Genomic DNA, 16,419 nt, shown 5'->3' with positions numbered 1-16,419 from the left:
TGTTTGTTCGCAGCAACTGGAGCTTTGTCAAAGACTCTACAAACTCCACTTTCAACTGCTGCTGCTTTTTCAGTCTTACTGTAAACTGATTGGCCAAGTTCATGCTATAAACTCTGTACCAGAGGTATGTTGACATCAGTGTCTCATCATCTGAGTTTGATTAAGACATTTGTTACAGGTCTAGCTGGCAAATCATACTTATTTAGGACAGAGCCCCCGTTTGTGTTTAAATGTTCTCACTTTTAGCTTCAGAACATGTCCAGGGAGTTGAGTGAGTTGAGGAGTAACCTGCGGGCAGCAGCAGCATCAATGGACGATGAGACAGCAGCTGAGCAGAGAGATCCTACCACTGAATCCCCCTACAGCTCCTCTGAGGCTGCTGTGCAGGCCATTCTAGAAAGCCTCAAAACCAACGAGTTCGCCAGAGCCATCCGTTACATACAGGAATGCAGGTAAACTTCCCACCTGGAGAAAAGACTACTACTTAGTGTTTTATATTGGAACCTAAAGTGATAGTACACCCACAATTTTAACTGTCATCATTTACTCAAAAACTGCATTCGTATCTTTCTGTGGGACATTAAAAAAAGATATTTTGAAGAATGATAGCTACAGTAACAAACCATTTTGGGTCCAATTGACTTCTATTGTATGGATGAAAAATACAATGGGAAACTAAACTGTTTGGTTACTAACATTCTTGCAAAATATCATCTTTTGTGTTCCACAGAAGAAAGAAATCCATAGATGTTTAGAATGACATGAGGGAGAGTTTTTTTGGGTGGACTATTCCTTTACATTTTTAATTTATTGATAACCTATTCAGGAACAGAAAATGAATGCATTTGGAGTAATATGCAGTGCTTTGTATTTTCACTTTGTTTCAGGAAAATGTGGCCAAGTGACATCTTCGGCAGCAGCTTTGAGAATGAGATCCAAACTCTACTCAACATCTATTTCCGGCACCAAACTCTGGGTCAGACGGGAACCTTTGCCCTGGTCGGTTCTAAACAAGACCTGTCTGAGATAGGCAACCGACTTACTGAGCTCAACTGCGAGATCCGAGACATGATTCGACGGGCACAGGGCTACCGGGCCATCACTGCCTTCCTTCCTGACTCCAGCGTGACCGGCATCAGCCTTTGAGTCCAACTTTAAGAGATCAGGCGGGAACTGGCCTTCTATCCACCACTCCTGTCTGAAGTTGCTGCTGTCCCCTAGTGCACTCATTACTGTCCTGCCTCTGTGCACCTTAAGAGCTTCAAGGATGTACAGCTAATATAGCTCAGAGAAATGCATCAGCGGACACAAAAAGAAGTCAAATCCCAGGCTTTTTTGTACTACTATGTATGTAAGGGGCTGCCCCCGGCTCTGAAATGGGGCCTCTACTGCTGCAGGCTTCAAAGTTATACCAAAGCTGTACGAATGGCTCCTCCAGCTCACATCTACCATTATACGTTACGGGAAAATGTGCAATCCCTCACACTAAGTGAAACTTTTCATCTTAGAGAGAATGTTTTGAAACTTCAGTGCTCTCCGCTACTTGATGACTCATAAATGTTCTATTCTTGCTTTTTTTATTTCAAATAAAAGCTGAAAGCCATTGTTAATGTGGCTTTTTTATGTTTAACAAGATCAGACATTTCACCGTGTGCACCCCTGCCTCGGCTTTTATCCGTACAGACAGAACGACTCTAACACAATTCAGTGCTACTGTCAGAAAGACCTGGATGCATAAAAGGTCATCCAGCACTTATTTATGTATGAGGGTATTTGATTTTACTAATGTCTTTCTACTGTTTAGTTTTAGTTGCTTCTAGAAGGTTTATTTATATTCTTAAAAGAAAGATCATCATGTTTTGATCATCATAAAATGGTATAGTTTTATAGGATGGAATTATGTCTATTCTGTCTATTGAGATGGCCAAGCTTTCAAAGGTATGTACCATAAGAAGAAATAGAGATATTTATGGAATAAGAATTTATTTTAAATGAAAGATACATTTGTAAATAGTAGTTGGAGTGTAGGCCATACTTGTATGATTGTATTTTTATGTTTTCATTTAGCTGTCTGCTGTATAAAAGTGTGCATGCAATAAATAGATCAATAAATAATATTTTAAAAAGGCTGTGGGTGTTTTTATTTTGATACTTATGTGTCTGTTCTTAGATCTGTAATTGTCCATGATTTTAGGATGAACATGTTTGTTTGTATTTGTTATTTTTATTGTTGAACTAAATTATAAAACTAATATAACCTTTTCCTAAAGGTAACCTTAAATGTGAGGATCATAACTGAAATCAAGCAATGCATTATGTAGGGTTGTTTTATTTTGTTTTTTGTTTTTTTGATAGTGCGCCCTCTGGTGCTCCACAACGGAATTAATAAAGACACTCAATGTCACAAATTTTATTCACTATTTGTACTGGTTGTGCAATTTTTTTGGCAATGGCACAATCCTTAAATATGTATATTTCTGTGTCATATGATGACTGTTTTTAAAAAACATGTTTATGTTTTATTTGTAATATATGTAAAACTATGCACACTCCATCTAAAAATTTATTTTTTTATTATTATTATTAAAGTAATTCAAAAAGTTGAAACGTTTAAGAACATAATAGAATATATGCAAAGAAATGATCTCTGTCTCTCTCCCTCATAAACTATTTCCTGTTTTGAAATGGTGCACGTAAGTCCGCCCCCTGAACTAACGCTCGCATTTTGATTGGTCGAGACAACTGCCCTTGCGTTGACGACACTTCGCTTATTGGCGGGATGTGTTAAACCAGCGTTATCCACGCGCGTAGAAGAAACAGATCCTCTCAGAACACTTCATGGAATAAAACATCTTGAATCGGAGATGAAGACGACATTTCGATTAACTTCGAAGACTTAGAAGTTACAAAAAGCTTTCATCTGTGCCAACACGTCCATTTACGGTAACTGAGTAAACTGATATGCATGACACGGAACAGTTAGGCTAACGTTACTTACTTAATTACAGTTATTTAAATCTCGATGACAAACTTTTACGTGATAAGAACGTTATATAAGCCAGATACACTCTTCTCAGAGATACAAGATACATCGAATTACATTTTAATGTTTTTGTTTGTTTACCTGTAGGTCCAATGACGACAACATTGTGCTTGGTTCAGATTTAACCCCACCACACTCATGGCAGCATGTTTGACTATTTCTTTCATCAAATTGACAAAGGTAGAGACTTCCAATAATATGAATTGTTATATAACGCTATATATATATATATATATATATATATATATATATATATATATATATGTCTATGTCTATGTATGTGTATGTGTGTGTGTGTGTGTGTGTGTGTGTGTGTGTGTGTGTATTAGTGTTACCATATTTCACATTTTTTGGAAACTAATCTTTATGATTTATTGTGAATTAAGAGCTTGGACCTCTTAATCCTGACTGGTTTGAGGAGTTGACTGCAAAGGCTTCCAGAGATGAAGGACGTCCTGACAGTTCAAGAGTTGAGGAGGAAGAGACTGTCAAAGTACCAGAGACATCAGCCCTGACTAGTCAGCTGTTTTCTACACCCAAAATATTCAAGCAACTAGGCTTTCAGTCCCCTGCTTCCATTCCTAACGAAGAGTCTCCTTATGAAGGTATAGCACAGTTGTTGTGTTATGAATGCAGTATGTTTAAAGGACATAGTCCTGTATAATTGTTTTTCTTCCACCCAGTGGCTAATGGAGACTCGTCAGCTTTTCCCTGGACAGAATCAAGCCCTTGTTTGTTTGGTTCAGCCAAAGACAGGTGATTATGTTTATGATTAGGAGAATAAGAACTTCATGTGAAATATTAAAGTTAAGTTTAATTAATGTTTCTCTCCTGTCATTTGTAGTCAAAGATTTGATAGATCCTCTGAAAAACCTAGAGATTGCTTTGGTGAGACAGTTTTAGATTATCTTTCATTTTCAGACAATTTTATTTTAATTCTATTTTAATATTAAAAACTATACTTTTTTACTTTTTTTTTTTTTTTTTTTTTAAGCAACTTCCATATGTGACACCACGGGCCTTCTGGACACACCAAAAAGGTCTTTGGTAAGTCAACAGTTTTTTTTTTTTTTAATGATTTTGGCTAGTCAACAGGAAAATTTAACTACAACATGATTCAAGTAACTTTTTCTTTAATAACGATCTAGATAAAGAAAATTCTATTCCAAGTGCAGCACACATGAAGTTGTCAACATGATGTAAATGTTAAACAAATCACTTGTTAAATATCATTGCAGAAAAGATGCATGAACTACAACCACATATTGTACAAACGTGTCTTATACATATGTGTTCAGAAATTATACAAGGAAAATGCTTTTTAAAAAATTTCAAAAGTTAAGGTAATTAAAATTCAAAACGACTGAAAGTATAACCCCAGCAGACTATTAGAACTTTAAATATTCTGTAAAAACAAGCTTTCAGCCTGTCACCATGATCCAGTAGTAGTTCTTTTTAATTCAGTTGTGCTGCTTTTCCATTGTTTTTTGTGTAAACGTGGATGTGTTTGACAGTTTTTTGCATGATTAATTCATGGCATGCATGTTTGTCCAAACTAGTACATTGTCTTCTTAGCAAATATGTTAAAACATTTTTATTTTGGCTAATGTCAGTCTTAAAGCAATAAAGCCCTCTTATTTTTTTTTTACTTTTTCAACCAACCTATTTCAGGATCTTGTCACATTCCAAAAGTAAAGTTGGTTTTAAACACTTTTTCTCATTAACTTCAGATGGTGTTCTAGACATTAATCATAATGCTGAGTTTGTTCTGTTACAGGCACGTTCAGCAAAACAGATATCTGAGAGTCTTGGGGCACAAATCAACCCTGACCTATCCTGGACCAGTTCCTTTAACACACCATCCTCTTTGACTCCCACTGTGATATTGCGTATGTATACAAAAATAAAAGTCTTGTCTCTTTAGATGAATTTTGTAGGGTAGAATTTAAAATGAAATGTGATATTTGCAAAACAACAACAAAAAAAACAATGAAGAATATAAATGTTGAATACAAGTCAGAGTGTTAAAGTCATTAAAAAAAAATGTTATTAATCCGTTGTATCTTGAATCCATTGAATTGCATGTGTTGCAATTTCCCTGGTCTCCGGATCAGAAATGAGCTATTCAGCAAGAGTTCTTTTTATTTCTCTCTAGCCAAAACAGAGGAACACGCTCCATCAAGTGGCCTCACAGACAAGGAAGCAATTGTAAGTGCAAATCTAAATTTATTTATATATAATTTCAAGAATTTGGGATTATGGTGCCTAAAATGCTCAGAGCCTGTTTTTACCAACATGTAATTAATGGTGATGCTTGTTCTTACTTTTATACACACCAGTTTGTGCGGAAACTCTTCCCGTCTCTTTCGAAAGGCTCTGCAAGCAATGCAACATTGAGTGATACAACACTAAAACCAGAAGGTGAGTGACACCATATATTTGAAACTATACATAAAATAATCAAAATGGTTAATTTGAAATGTATACACACATCATTAACTCCAAGATAATTCTGATTATTCTGATTTTATTCTCTTCATTAATAGCCAAAAGTGAGCCTATTCAGGCTGATGACCTGGGAGAAAAGCTTGTTTGCTCTCCTAATACTTCTCTTGACACAAGTGGTCTGTGGAAGCAGAAGGTTCCCTGCGCTATAGAGGATGGGGATGTCCGCAGCACAGTGCAGAATGTTCTTGATGGTGCTGAAGATGTGTTGTCAATATTCTTCGGCAACAGCACTTCAACTCTGCGAAGAATCAAAACCAAAGAGAGGATCAGAAGGAGAGTAAATGATTCTTCAAAGGATGTCAAGTCAGTTGTTCTAACTTCAGAACCCGAAGAGAAATTAATGGATGATGTAGAAACAAAAAGCCCAAGCAAAAATAAAGATCTCATTCAGTGGACCCCACTGAGTTTATCAGAATCCATTCTTAATGGAGAATGTCCGGACTCGTCTTTGATAAGCAATCACAACACTGTAGCATCCAGTGAAACTAATGGTGATACTTTTTTCAACTGCATTGCAGGAAGTAGCCAAACTTTTTCACAGAGTGTTAGACTCAAGTCTTATCCAGAAGGAGCTCAGCGTCAGAAGTTTTTGTTAGACAAATCGCCTGCTTTCATGCTTTCTACAAAGCCCAGAAAGTTTGTGTATCAAGTGCCAAGTTCAGATCTGTCAAATACAGCAATTGAACACAAAGATACTCAATCAGTATGCTTGGATCAAATGCTCAAAGGTAAGGTGTTCAATGTATTACATTTATATTACATTTATTTATTTATTTATTGTGTGTGTATTTTGAACAACATGTTTGCTCTGCATTTTTACAGAAAATCCCACAGTTGAGGAGATATCTAGTAACCTTAATGAATTCACAGTCGCCAGTGAAAATGCAGTCGATTATCATACACAGCCACAAGATGTCAAAAGGTTATCTGCAGAAATCCATGATCTTGGACTGGATATGACACAGCTTTCCAAGGCATTTGCAGAGGATTTCACACAAGAAATAATGCCAGGAGCACTGCTTGATGTGACTGTACAGTGTGACCAAAATGGCCAAGTGCAACATAAAGCAGAACATGAGCAGAAGAACGAAGTTGGTAGTCACAATGGCATTTCTAATTTAGCAGACATATCTATGGCCTCTCCAAACAAGTCAACAGTCATGCTTACAACTTTTGAAATCAGTCACGACAGTGGTTGCCCCACCACCTTTTCTGATTTTGATGGTACGACAGCCTTGTGCGCAGACATCAAAGAGTTTTTTCCTTCTTTTAAAATGGCAAACAACAAGGCCATTTCCATACAGGATGAGGCTATAATGAAGGCCAAAGCATCATTAGATGAAGCTGCAGGGGATGTGTTGATCAACACGTTAAATGGAACTGCTCCAAAACATTATCAGACGATAGAAACATTGTGCAAATCAGATTCAGGAAGCACTAATGCAAATAGATCGCCCACAGGACAGACCATCTTCTCTCACCATGCATCCAGAGTGTGTGTTAGTGATGCTCTAAAGAGTGACAGTCCAAAGAGTTTTAAAATTAATATTTCAAGCTGCTCTTCATTGCAGTCAAATGAATCTGATTATAAAACCGGTTCAAAGAGGAATATTACAGTTTCAAATGTTGGCTTTCAAACAGAGACTCTTTTGAAAGAGAAATTGGGGAGAGGTTCAGACTCATCAAAGTGCAGTCATCCAAATTTGGATTTCAAAAGAAGTGCTGAAAGACAGACTGTGTTCGACGTTAGCAGCACACACAAATCCACCGCAGTGAACTCCAGCCGTGGTGGGGATGAGGAGAATGGCACTTTGACAGCATCTCAAAAGGCTGATGTTACAGAATTGTGCAGTCTTTTGGAGGAAGCAAATAGTCAACATGAATTTACCCAGTTCAAACCGACAAATCCTGGCTCAGAAAACCACACAACAGAGAAAGAGTGGGATCCCGATATACTCAGCGGAATTGACTTTGATGATAGTTTTAGCTGTGATGTTGTGAAAGGAAAGCATCCCATCAAGACAGACACTTTTTCAGTAAATGGTTCTAATCGCACTCAAATTGAAGATGCTGCCAAATTACCTTGTGTCATGTCAAAGAAAACACAAAATGCCATAGTGACTTTGTCAGTTGCTGAAGACCGTTCTTTAGTTAATATGAAGAGTGTACTGTCTTATTCTAGTGATAATACTCCAGTCAATTGTTTTGGTTTTAAAACTGTTAAAGGGACCGCTATAAGCATCTCAGAAAAGAGTTTAAACCACGCAAGGCACTTTTTTGAAGTTGACGATCAGAAAGCCATATTTAATAGGGAAGTCGAGGTGGATGTTGGAGTAGTAAAGCCAGAGCATGCTGAAACAGAGCCTTCAGTTAATACTTCTAACAGTATGAACACAAAAAATAAAACCTATGTTAAGACTAAACAAGATGGAAATGTCAGCTGCGGAGATGTCAGTAGAGCTTGTAAAGAGATAAATATGCAGTTGGGAGGAAATGAAGGACCAGAGCAGAATTGTTTAGGTGAAAAAACAGATGTTGTTTGTGTTGACTCCAATAGTCATTTTGGATTTAGTACAGCTAGTGGAGCAAAGCTGAAAGTGTCTGAAAAGGCTCTTTTGCAAGCAAGAAGAGTTCTTAATGATGTTGACAGCTTAGAGGAGTCACAAACTCACAAACTCGTTTTCAATGCTTCTGGAAAACATGATACCTCTATGTCAACAACTAGCCTTAAGGAAACAAAAGCAGTTTCTTTGAGTAATACCTCTATGAAAATAAGTCAGCCACACTTAGTAACTGAATTTTCTGATGGTGTTGATAATCCTTCCTTCAATAGTGTGAAGGTCTTTCGAGAACAGAAATCTAGCAGTGATCCTAAAGAAGTTCTTGCAAAGATTTTTTCCTCAGAAACTCTATCGCCTAAGTCAAAGGAAGGCTATGGCTTTCAGACTGCCAGTGGGAAAGGAGTGTCCATTTCGGCAGGTGCCCTGAAGAAGGCAAAGGCCATATTTAAAGACTGTGATGAAAATATTGACTTGGAATCTGCAAAAATGGAGATGGATGTTGAACTCAAACAAGTAAGTCTATTTTTAAAATTGTAAAAGCATTATATTTTCAGACTTTGACCTGACTGATGACCTCTCGTTTCAGCCCTCTTCAGTCCAGCAACCCCCTCAGGAAGTAGTATGTGAGGAGAAAGACCTTCAAAGTGAATTTTCTAAGCATCCTTCTGAGTTGCTTCCTCCTAATGGCAACTGTGCTTTCAGTACTGCTAGTGGTAGGAAAGTGTCCGTCTCAGCTGGAGCACTACAGAGAGCTAAGGATCTGTTGTCGGGGTCTGTTGATGGTTTCTTATGTGCTGATGGATCTCCGAAGACAAAGCAGGTGCTTGATATCCAAATGGAGACTAGCTCTATAAGAAAACGCAAAGGATTCCCTACAGCAGGAGGGAAAATGGTGGCTATCTCTGCTGCTGGGCTTCAAAAGGCAAAGAATCTCTTTAGAGATTGTGAAGAGGAGAGTTTGTCATCTAAAGATCTTCAGCACCAATGTTTAGGTGATCTCTCAAAAAAGCCACTGACTAAGGTACATGAGGCATTTGCAGGCTGCAGTGATATCTCCTTCAGCCATGAGCATGAGACTGGGAATTCTACAGGAAAAAACACTGGATTCTCTACAGCTGGTGGAAAGAAGGTGACTTTCTCTGCTACTGCCTTGCAAAGGGCAAAGAGTCTTTTTAAAGATTGTGAAGAGGATAGGTTTGATTCTGGGAGTCTTCAGCATCAAGGCTGTAAAGGTTTAAGCACTGCCAGTGGCAAAGTCAATATCTCTGAAAAGGCACTGAGTGAGGTTAGAGCGACATTTACAGGTTATGATGACACTTCCTTGTGTCATGGACCTGAAAATTCTTCAGGAAACAACATAGGATTCTCTACAGCAGGAGGGAAGAAAGTGGCAGTGTCTATTACTGCACTACAAAGGGCCGAGAGTCTTTTTAAAGATTGTGAAGAGGAAAATCTATCATCTAAGGAAGTCTTACCTCAAACTAAGTGTTCTGAAAGCAGTGAGGACATAGTAGATGGAAACCTAAAGTTTGAACAAATAAACAAGAAAAACGATGGTTTCAGCACTGCGAGTGGTAAAGGTGTGTGTGTATCAAAAGTTGCCCTTGAGGAAGCTTCTAAATTATTCAGAGATTGTGATGCTCAAGTTACTATTACTGATAGCCAGCTGCTACAGGGTGATTCCTCAAAATGCCGTCCTCAACATAAAGACAGACAAATCGAAACCACTCTACATCCTTTGCTATCTAAAGCAACTCCGAATGAACCTGCACAACTAGACTTGCACTCTTTGAATTTTAACAGTTGCACAGATACCCAGCAGAAGTACTTTGAGCAGGAAGCAATGGCTTGCACTAAAGCTTTACTGGCAGATGATGACCTGAATGAATCGTCCAGTTTGGCAATGACAGAGGACAAAAAAAGTCCACCTGTTAATAATGTACAGACACAGGGATCTTTTGCCCAGAACAGAAGAAAGCGTCCATTTGATTCCAGAAATCTAGCAGGTACAGCCTACAGAATGTATCATGTTTTGAGTCACCTTGTATGAATGAATAAACAATTTTAAGCTCATTGTATGTAACACTTTGTTCTGTTTAGATTCAGGTCAGCCTCCTTTGAAAAGACAACTTCTCTCAGAGTTTGACCAAACATTAGATGCAAAGACCTCAGGTCTCACTCCACTGAAAACCTGTCCAAACGGTTAGATCTTTTATTTATAAATAATGAAAAAAAATACTGTTGTATTTTAATTTATTGTGAGGTGCTATCTTAACCTTTGTATCTTTTACATTTAATCCCTGTTGTAGGAACTCTAAGAGACAGGCGTGTCTTCAGTTATAATGTCCACCTCAAGCCGAATGTCACTGGTCCAGATTGGTACGTTGTTTTACTGTTTTAATTGTTAACTCTTTACCATTTAATATCGGAAGACATCTTTAATTCTTACAAGTTCTTTTAAATATGCAGGCATCCTGTGGACCAAAAGTCAAATAACCTCGAGCGACCATGTTCAACTGTATCTGTCCAAAACAGACATGACTCTGACCATACAGAAGGGGTGTTCGTGCCCCCTTTTCAAAAGGGTATGAAGACTGTGACATCAAACTGTCAAGATGTCTCTAAAGTGTCCACTGGTTTTATACCACCTTTCAAGAAGAAAAACAAAGAAACAACTGAGCTTAGAAATCAAATAGACCAAAATATGACTTCTGCATCACATAGTGATAGTGTTGCACAATACTGTGATACGAAGAGTCTACATGAGGGTTCTAAACCTAAACCAACCATTTCAGTGGAAAGAATACCTCTGAAAGTCATGGATGCTGAAGAGAAAGGTAGCCGTTTACTATTTTCTAATTTTGTATTTTAAATAGAAATTGTCTCATGATATTGGGATTGTGCCAATTTGTAAAGTCATGCTTACAAAAGACAGAGAGATGAAAATGAATGATTATGTGAATACGGCAATGAATCCTATTTATTTTTCTTGGGATGTTAATAGACACAGAGGCATACAGAGAGACCTTGAACCTAGCCAGGGGTATGCAAGACATGAGACTCAGAAAGAAGAAAAAACAGTCTATTCGTCCTCTACCTGGCAGCCTTTACCTTGCTAAGACTTCTGATGCCCCCAGGACAGGTCTGAGAGATGCTGTGGGACGCAAATGTCCTGGTCAATACACACAGGAGGAGGTACATTTTGATAACTTTTTTTGTGATGCCTGATTAGTCCACTGTTTTAAGTCACTGCAATACTATACTTTGGAGGAGGTAGATTTCAGAAACTATTTTTTTTTTCTCCCCCCCCCCCCATCTCAGCTGTATCAGCATGGTGTACATCGCAATATCTTACAAATAACAAGTGAGAATGCTGAATCATTCAGATTTGACTGTAATGACTTCTTCAAACGTGAGCTTTTCATGGAGTTTGGTGGTCTCCAGCTGGCAGATGGAGGCTGGTTGGTTCCAGATAATAAGGGTACTGTGGGAAAAGAGGAATTTTATAGGTAAACATATGGTGTATATTTAACACTGTTTATATTAATAGGATGTAGATCTACAAGTACATCTGCATGCTAAAATCTTGCAGAACATGGAATTAGTTTAGTTAATGCACCTTTTTTTGGCAGAGCATTGTGTGACACCCCTGGTGTTGATCCCAAATTGATCAGTGAAGCCTGGGTATTCAACCATTACCGATGGATTGTATGGAAACGGGCCTCCATGGAAAGAACTTTTCCAGATTTGATGGGTAGCCTGTGTTTGACTCCAGAGCAAGTACTTCTGCAGCTAAAATTCAGGTATTTAATCTTACTAAAGCTCATACTTTTTCCACTCAAGATTTTTCTTAACTATTTGGTATGTGCACATAGATATGATGTGGAGGTGGACCATAGTAAGAGATCTGCACTCAGGAGGATCATGGAGAGGGATGACACTCCAGCTAAGACATTAGTGCTCTGTGTATGTGGTGTGGCTCAGACTTGTCAAAATCCCGAAAAGCCAGTGAAAGATGACAAAACTCCTAATGCAAAGATGGAGTCCTGTGTGGTCTGGCTCACAGATGGCTGGTACCCCATCAAAGGCTTGTTAGACCCTCCACTCACTGCCATGCTAAACAAGGGCCGTCTCCGAATCGGTGATAAGATTGTGAGCAGTGGAGCCGAGTTGGTTGGTTCCCAAGAAGCATGTCCTCCACTGGAAGCTCCTGAATCTCTGATGCTAAAGGTGAAGTTAGAGTTCAACTAAGATGATCCATGACTGCTAAATCCGGCCAGGCTTGATTTGTTTTGTCATTTTTGAATTTCAGATTTCAGCCAACAGCACAAGACGAGCTCGATGGGACACTAAATTGGGGTACCACCGTGACCCTCGGCCTATTAGCCTCCCACTATCATCACTGTTCACTGCTGGAGGTGTTGTGAGCTGTGTGAACATTGTGGTGTTGAGAACTTACCCCACTCAGGTCTGCTCTACTTCAACTGCTATGAATTAGATGATTTGATGTGTAAAAGCTGAGTGTATAATTTTGCTTTTGTACCAAACAATTGACTGGGTTTATTATCAAACAGTGGATGGAGAAGAAGCCCAATGGTGTCTTTATATTTCGCAATGATCGTGCAGAAGATCGAGAGGCCAGAAAACACAGCAACACCAAGCAAAAATCCATGGATCTTCTTATTTCCAAAATACAGACCCAATTTGAAAAAGAAATGGAAGGTAGGTTTTTTTTCATTTACATTAAATTTTTTAGATGTTTGTATGCAAGCATATAAGGATCACAAGGATTGGTGATTATTTTTCCTCCACATATAAGGTAAAAAGAAAACTCGAGAACGAAGGAGGACATTTAGTCGATATGAGATTGATGCTCTGCAGGATGGGGAAGAGTTGTATGAGGCAGTTGAGCGGGATCTTGCTGTTGAGGTACATTTTAATTGCATTTTTTGCTTATTTTCACCAACTTGTAGTAAACAAAAAGAAAGTAGTAGTCAATTAATCAGCACTGTAAATATAACCTTTTATTAATTTATTTATTTTTTCTTGATATACTTCTCGCACAGGCCCATCTAAGTGCGAGACAAATGGATGCAGTGCATAAGTACAGATGCTGTTTGGAGGAAAAGAGGCAGGCAGAACTTCAGGAGCGTGTGCAGAAGGTTGTAATGGAAGCCCAGACTGCTGAGGGTGGGTGTCCTAATCGAGATGTCACTCCTGTCTGGAAGCTCAGTATTACTGATGCCAATGACCTGCAGAGCAACTGTGGTGAGCCAAGTGTGGATATCATCTTTACTATTTGTTTATGTGTTGAAGGAGCCAATTTAACCAGTTTTGCCTGGGTACTATTTAATTTCCTAGTTTACACCCTGAATATATGGCGCCCATCGCAAGACTTGTATGGCTTGCTAAGAGAGGGCCACAGATATAGGGCTTATCACCTCGCCACATCAGAGGGGAAGAAACGCTCAGGCATTGCTCACATTCAACTCACTGCCACCAAGAAAACATTCTTCCAGGACGTTGAGGTAAACTTAATCTTTAGCAACTTCACAGATTGATTACATCCCTGTTTCCATTAAACGCATATGAAATTGTCTTACATAAAATGTGATTGATCCAGGTGTCTCCAGAATGGTTGCATCAGCATTTCCGTGCTCGAGAATGCGCACGCTTCAGAGAACTTCAAAACCTTCAGTTCAGCTCACCTTGTGGGGAAGTGGACATTGTGGGATGTATTGTCTCCATAGAGGGCAAACAAGGTACATTTCATTAAGTCTACCACTCAGTTTCCTCAATCCTTTATATCGTCAAACATATTGTGACTGTTTGCATGTCTTCTCAGGCCATCCCCCATTACTGCATCTTGTGGATGAGAACTTTGACCTGGTTTCTGTGAGAACCTACAGTAGTCTGGAGCAGTTAGCTCTAGAAGAGCTGGTAAAGCTGCGAGCACTGGTCGCTCTTAGTAATCTTCAGATGAGACCGCTCTCTGGGCCTGTGCCAAGCCTCTATGCAGGAGAACAAGCAGTATTCTCCTTAAACCCCAAAGAATCCCATCTGCAAGAAGCTATGATCTGTCTGAAGACTTTTGTTCAGGTTAATGAATCGGCTTTTAAACTTTTGTTTTTAAGAACTATCAAAAAGTGATTGCTCATGTCTTTTGTTGTTCCTTATTAGACTTATGTTCATTATTTACACAGACTTGTGAGTGTTTTTTCAGCATTGCGGAGGGGAAAGTCTCAGATGTGGTTCCTTCAGGTGTCTTGGGTTCTTTTCGGTCTCCAAGAACTCCTTGTGTGCAGTCTAATCCAAAAATCAATGGCAGAGTTAGTATGAGTTTTCTTTTTATGTGGTGAAAGATTCTTAGTTTTATTAGTGGTGTTTGTTACAGCATGCGTCACTGTAATCATTAACTCCAACTGTTTGTTCTATACACATGAAAGCACCTACATCTTCAGAAAAAAAATGTAGCTGTAACTCTTACTGTGTCTGTTACTAATTGTATACAGATGTCCACATAACCCTAAAATCTTAATAAATTGTATCTTTTATTGTTAAAACATAATTTTTTATAATAATAATAATAATAGTGATTATTGATTGTTAACATTTATTCAGTTACATGCAAATATACACAATGAATCCGTAATCCAATCAGATAAAAAAATAAAAATAAAATGAACACTTTTATTCATCATGAATGAACCTTACCGGTACTAATCAGTTAATAATGTTACAAAAGATTTATATTTCAAATAAATGCTGTTCTTTTGAAATTTATTTGTCAAAATATTTGAATTTCTTTTTTTATCATAGAAATATCCACAGAAATATTAAGCAGCACAACTGGTTTCAAATAAGACCTTAATTGACTTTGTTGATCTGTTCATTTTTATTTCATATTTATGTATGTTCACTAGAAACAACACCAATGTATATCGTTCCTTGTGTTGAAATTCCCAGGTAACCCCACAGCAGAAAAGCAGTGTTTTCTCGCCTTTCACTCCACTGAATAGGAGCGCTCCTGCATCTGCTAACAGCGAGGGAAAAGATTCCAAAAGTTTGAAAAGAAGACGCTGTTCAGATTACCTGTCACGTATCCCGTCCCCTCCACCCCTCACTCCTCTGAAATCTACAGCTTCTCCTTACGTTAACAGGACCTTTAATCCCCCACGGAGATCTGTGACTCCCAAACCTCCACAGAACGAGTCACCTCGAGCCTCTTGTCCCCCACCGGGAGAGGAGAAGTGGGTGCATGATGAAGAGCTGGCGATGATAGACACCCAGGGGTTACTGGAAGGCTGATGGGAAAAAATGAGACTCTCTCCTGGTGAAACATTAATGTGAGTTAAAACACAAGAATGAATTCCAGCATTCGAGGCATTAAGGTCTTTGCGTTCTAGTTGCCTGGTTTACTGTGGTTCTCTGATGGGAAATAACATGAAAGCGATGCACCTTTTTAAAACTACTGTAATCGTTTTTAAGCTTCTTCCTTGTTATACGTGATTGTACTACTGAAGGACGGAAGTAAACAATGTTCAGGGGAAAAAACTGTAAAGTATATGTAAAAAGTATATGTAAAAATGTTTATATATTTTAATTTTTATTAAAAGATGGAAAGTAATTTTGTGCAGGGTTGACATCACAATCTGTTTTTGAAATGTTTATATTAATGAACAGCAGGTGGCGCCTTAACACTTGCCTTTGACTTTAAGCAAACAGTTCAACTGTAGGAAGATTGTGAAATCCTATATGCCATTTTCATATTAAATCTGAAGAAATGAGAATGGAACAAGTAATTTGACTATATTGCTTAATAACCACCAAATATTGGCAGCAAAGAAAGCATTGGGCATTACAAACACTTCTGACATACTTCTCTTGATCTTTCTGGCAAACTCACTGTCAAGCTTATTAAAAAGACCGCAAAGACAAAGGGATTTCTTCTCTTCCAAACAGAACATTGTCATATTTAATAATCTGTGATCAGAATATTACTTTTCCAGGCATTTACCCTAGAGAAAATATAGAATGCGGCTGCTTGCTCTTCAGATCAGCTTTAAGGATTTTTGAAATTTAGAAGCAACCCCATAATCTGTTTGCTCGTCAAGGAATGCTTCAGAAAACCACAGACATGCCAGATTTGCAGTTAGCTGCCATCAGTGGCTTTCCTCCACAGTGTTCAGTTTTACATCTATCATCTATCATTGAGAACGTGCTGACTCAGCACACATCCAGCTCTATTTTAAGATCTCTGGCCCACAATGATAAAGATAGCTGACACTCCTGTTGTGTAGCACAGAG

At 38.4% G+C, this 16,419-nt stretch overlaps 2 protein-coding genes across 3 annotated transcripts in view; both read left to right on the top strand.

Moving 5' to 3' along the window:
• The window catches only part of LOC132107852 (protein furry homolog), a 50,060-nt gene extending 48,483 nt beyond the window's left edge, over window positions 1-1,577 (top strand). For both annotated transcript variants that reach the window (XM_059514155.1, XM_059514154.1), the window contains 3 exons: window positions 14-124; window positions 247-452; window positions 888-1,577. In XM_059514155.1, the coding sequence (XP_059370138.1) occupies window positions 14-124; window positions 247-452; window positions 888-1,146 (576 nt within the window). In that variant the 3' untranslated portion in view covers window positions 1,147-1,577. The remainder of the gene's footprint in view (window positions 1-13; window positions 125-246; window positions 453-887) is intronic.
• A 1,191-nt stretch (window positions 1,578-2,768) lies between these two features.
• Window positions 2,769-15,737, top strand: LOC132107851 (breast cancer type 2 susceptibility protein homolog). The gene is made up of 28 exons (XM_059514153.1): window positions 2,769-2,943; window positions 3,131-3,223; window positions 3,430-3,648; window positions 3,727-3,799; window positions 3,888-3,931; window positions 4,038-4,090; window positions 4,821-4,932; window positions 5,199-5,251; window positions 5,383-5,464; window positions 5,590-6,279; window positions 6,374-8,625; window positions 8,699-10,118; window positions 10,213-10,314; window positions 10,422-10,491; window positions 10,582-10,949; window positions 11,117-11,307; window positions 11,434-11,621; window positions 11,745-11,915; window positions 11,988-12,342; window positions 12,425-12,580; window positions 12,687-12,834; window positions 12,932-13,041; window positions 13,179-13,380; window positions 13,474-13,640; window positions 13,736-13,874; window positions 13,958-14,211; window positions 14,316-14,441; window positions 15,079-15,737. The coding sequence occupies exons 2-28, from the start codon at window positions 3,190-3,192 to the stop codon at window positions 15,418-15,420; spliced, it is 8,121 nt and encodes a 2,706-aa protein (XP_059370136.1). The 5' UTR covers window positions 2,769-2,943; window positions 3,131-3,189; the 3' UTR covers window positions 15,421-15,737.
• Window positions 15,738-16,419: the final 682 nt, after the last annotated feature.

Source organism: Carassius carassius, chromosome 28 (assembly GCF_963082965.1).
Source record: "Carassius carassius chromosome 28, fCarCar2.1, whole genome shotgun sequence".
NCBI classification, from domain to species: domain Eukaryota; kingdom Metazoa; phylum Chordata; class Actinopteri; order Cypriniformes; family Cyprinidae; genus Carassius; species Carassius carassius.
Note: the sequence above shows the minus strand (reverse complement) of the source record. Positions and strands in the feature narration are given on the sequence as shown.

Coding starts and splice junctions, on each gene's coding strand:
- LOC132107851 (XM_059514153.1), top strand. CDS start 3,190: ATGTTTGACTATTTCTTTCATCAAATTGACAAAG. Junction 13,042..13,178: donor AGCGGGATCTTGCTGTTGAG/GTACATTTTAAT, acceptor CTTCTCGCACAG/GCCCATCTAAGTGCGAGACA. Junction 13,875..13,957: donor CTCCATAGAGGGCAAACAAG/GTACATTTCATT, acceptor ATGTCTTCTCAG/GCCATCCCCCATTACTGCAT.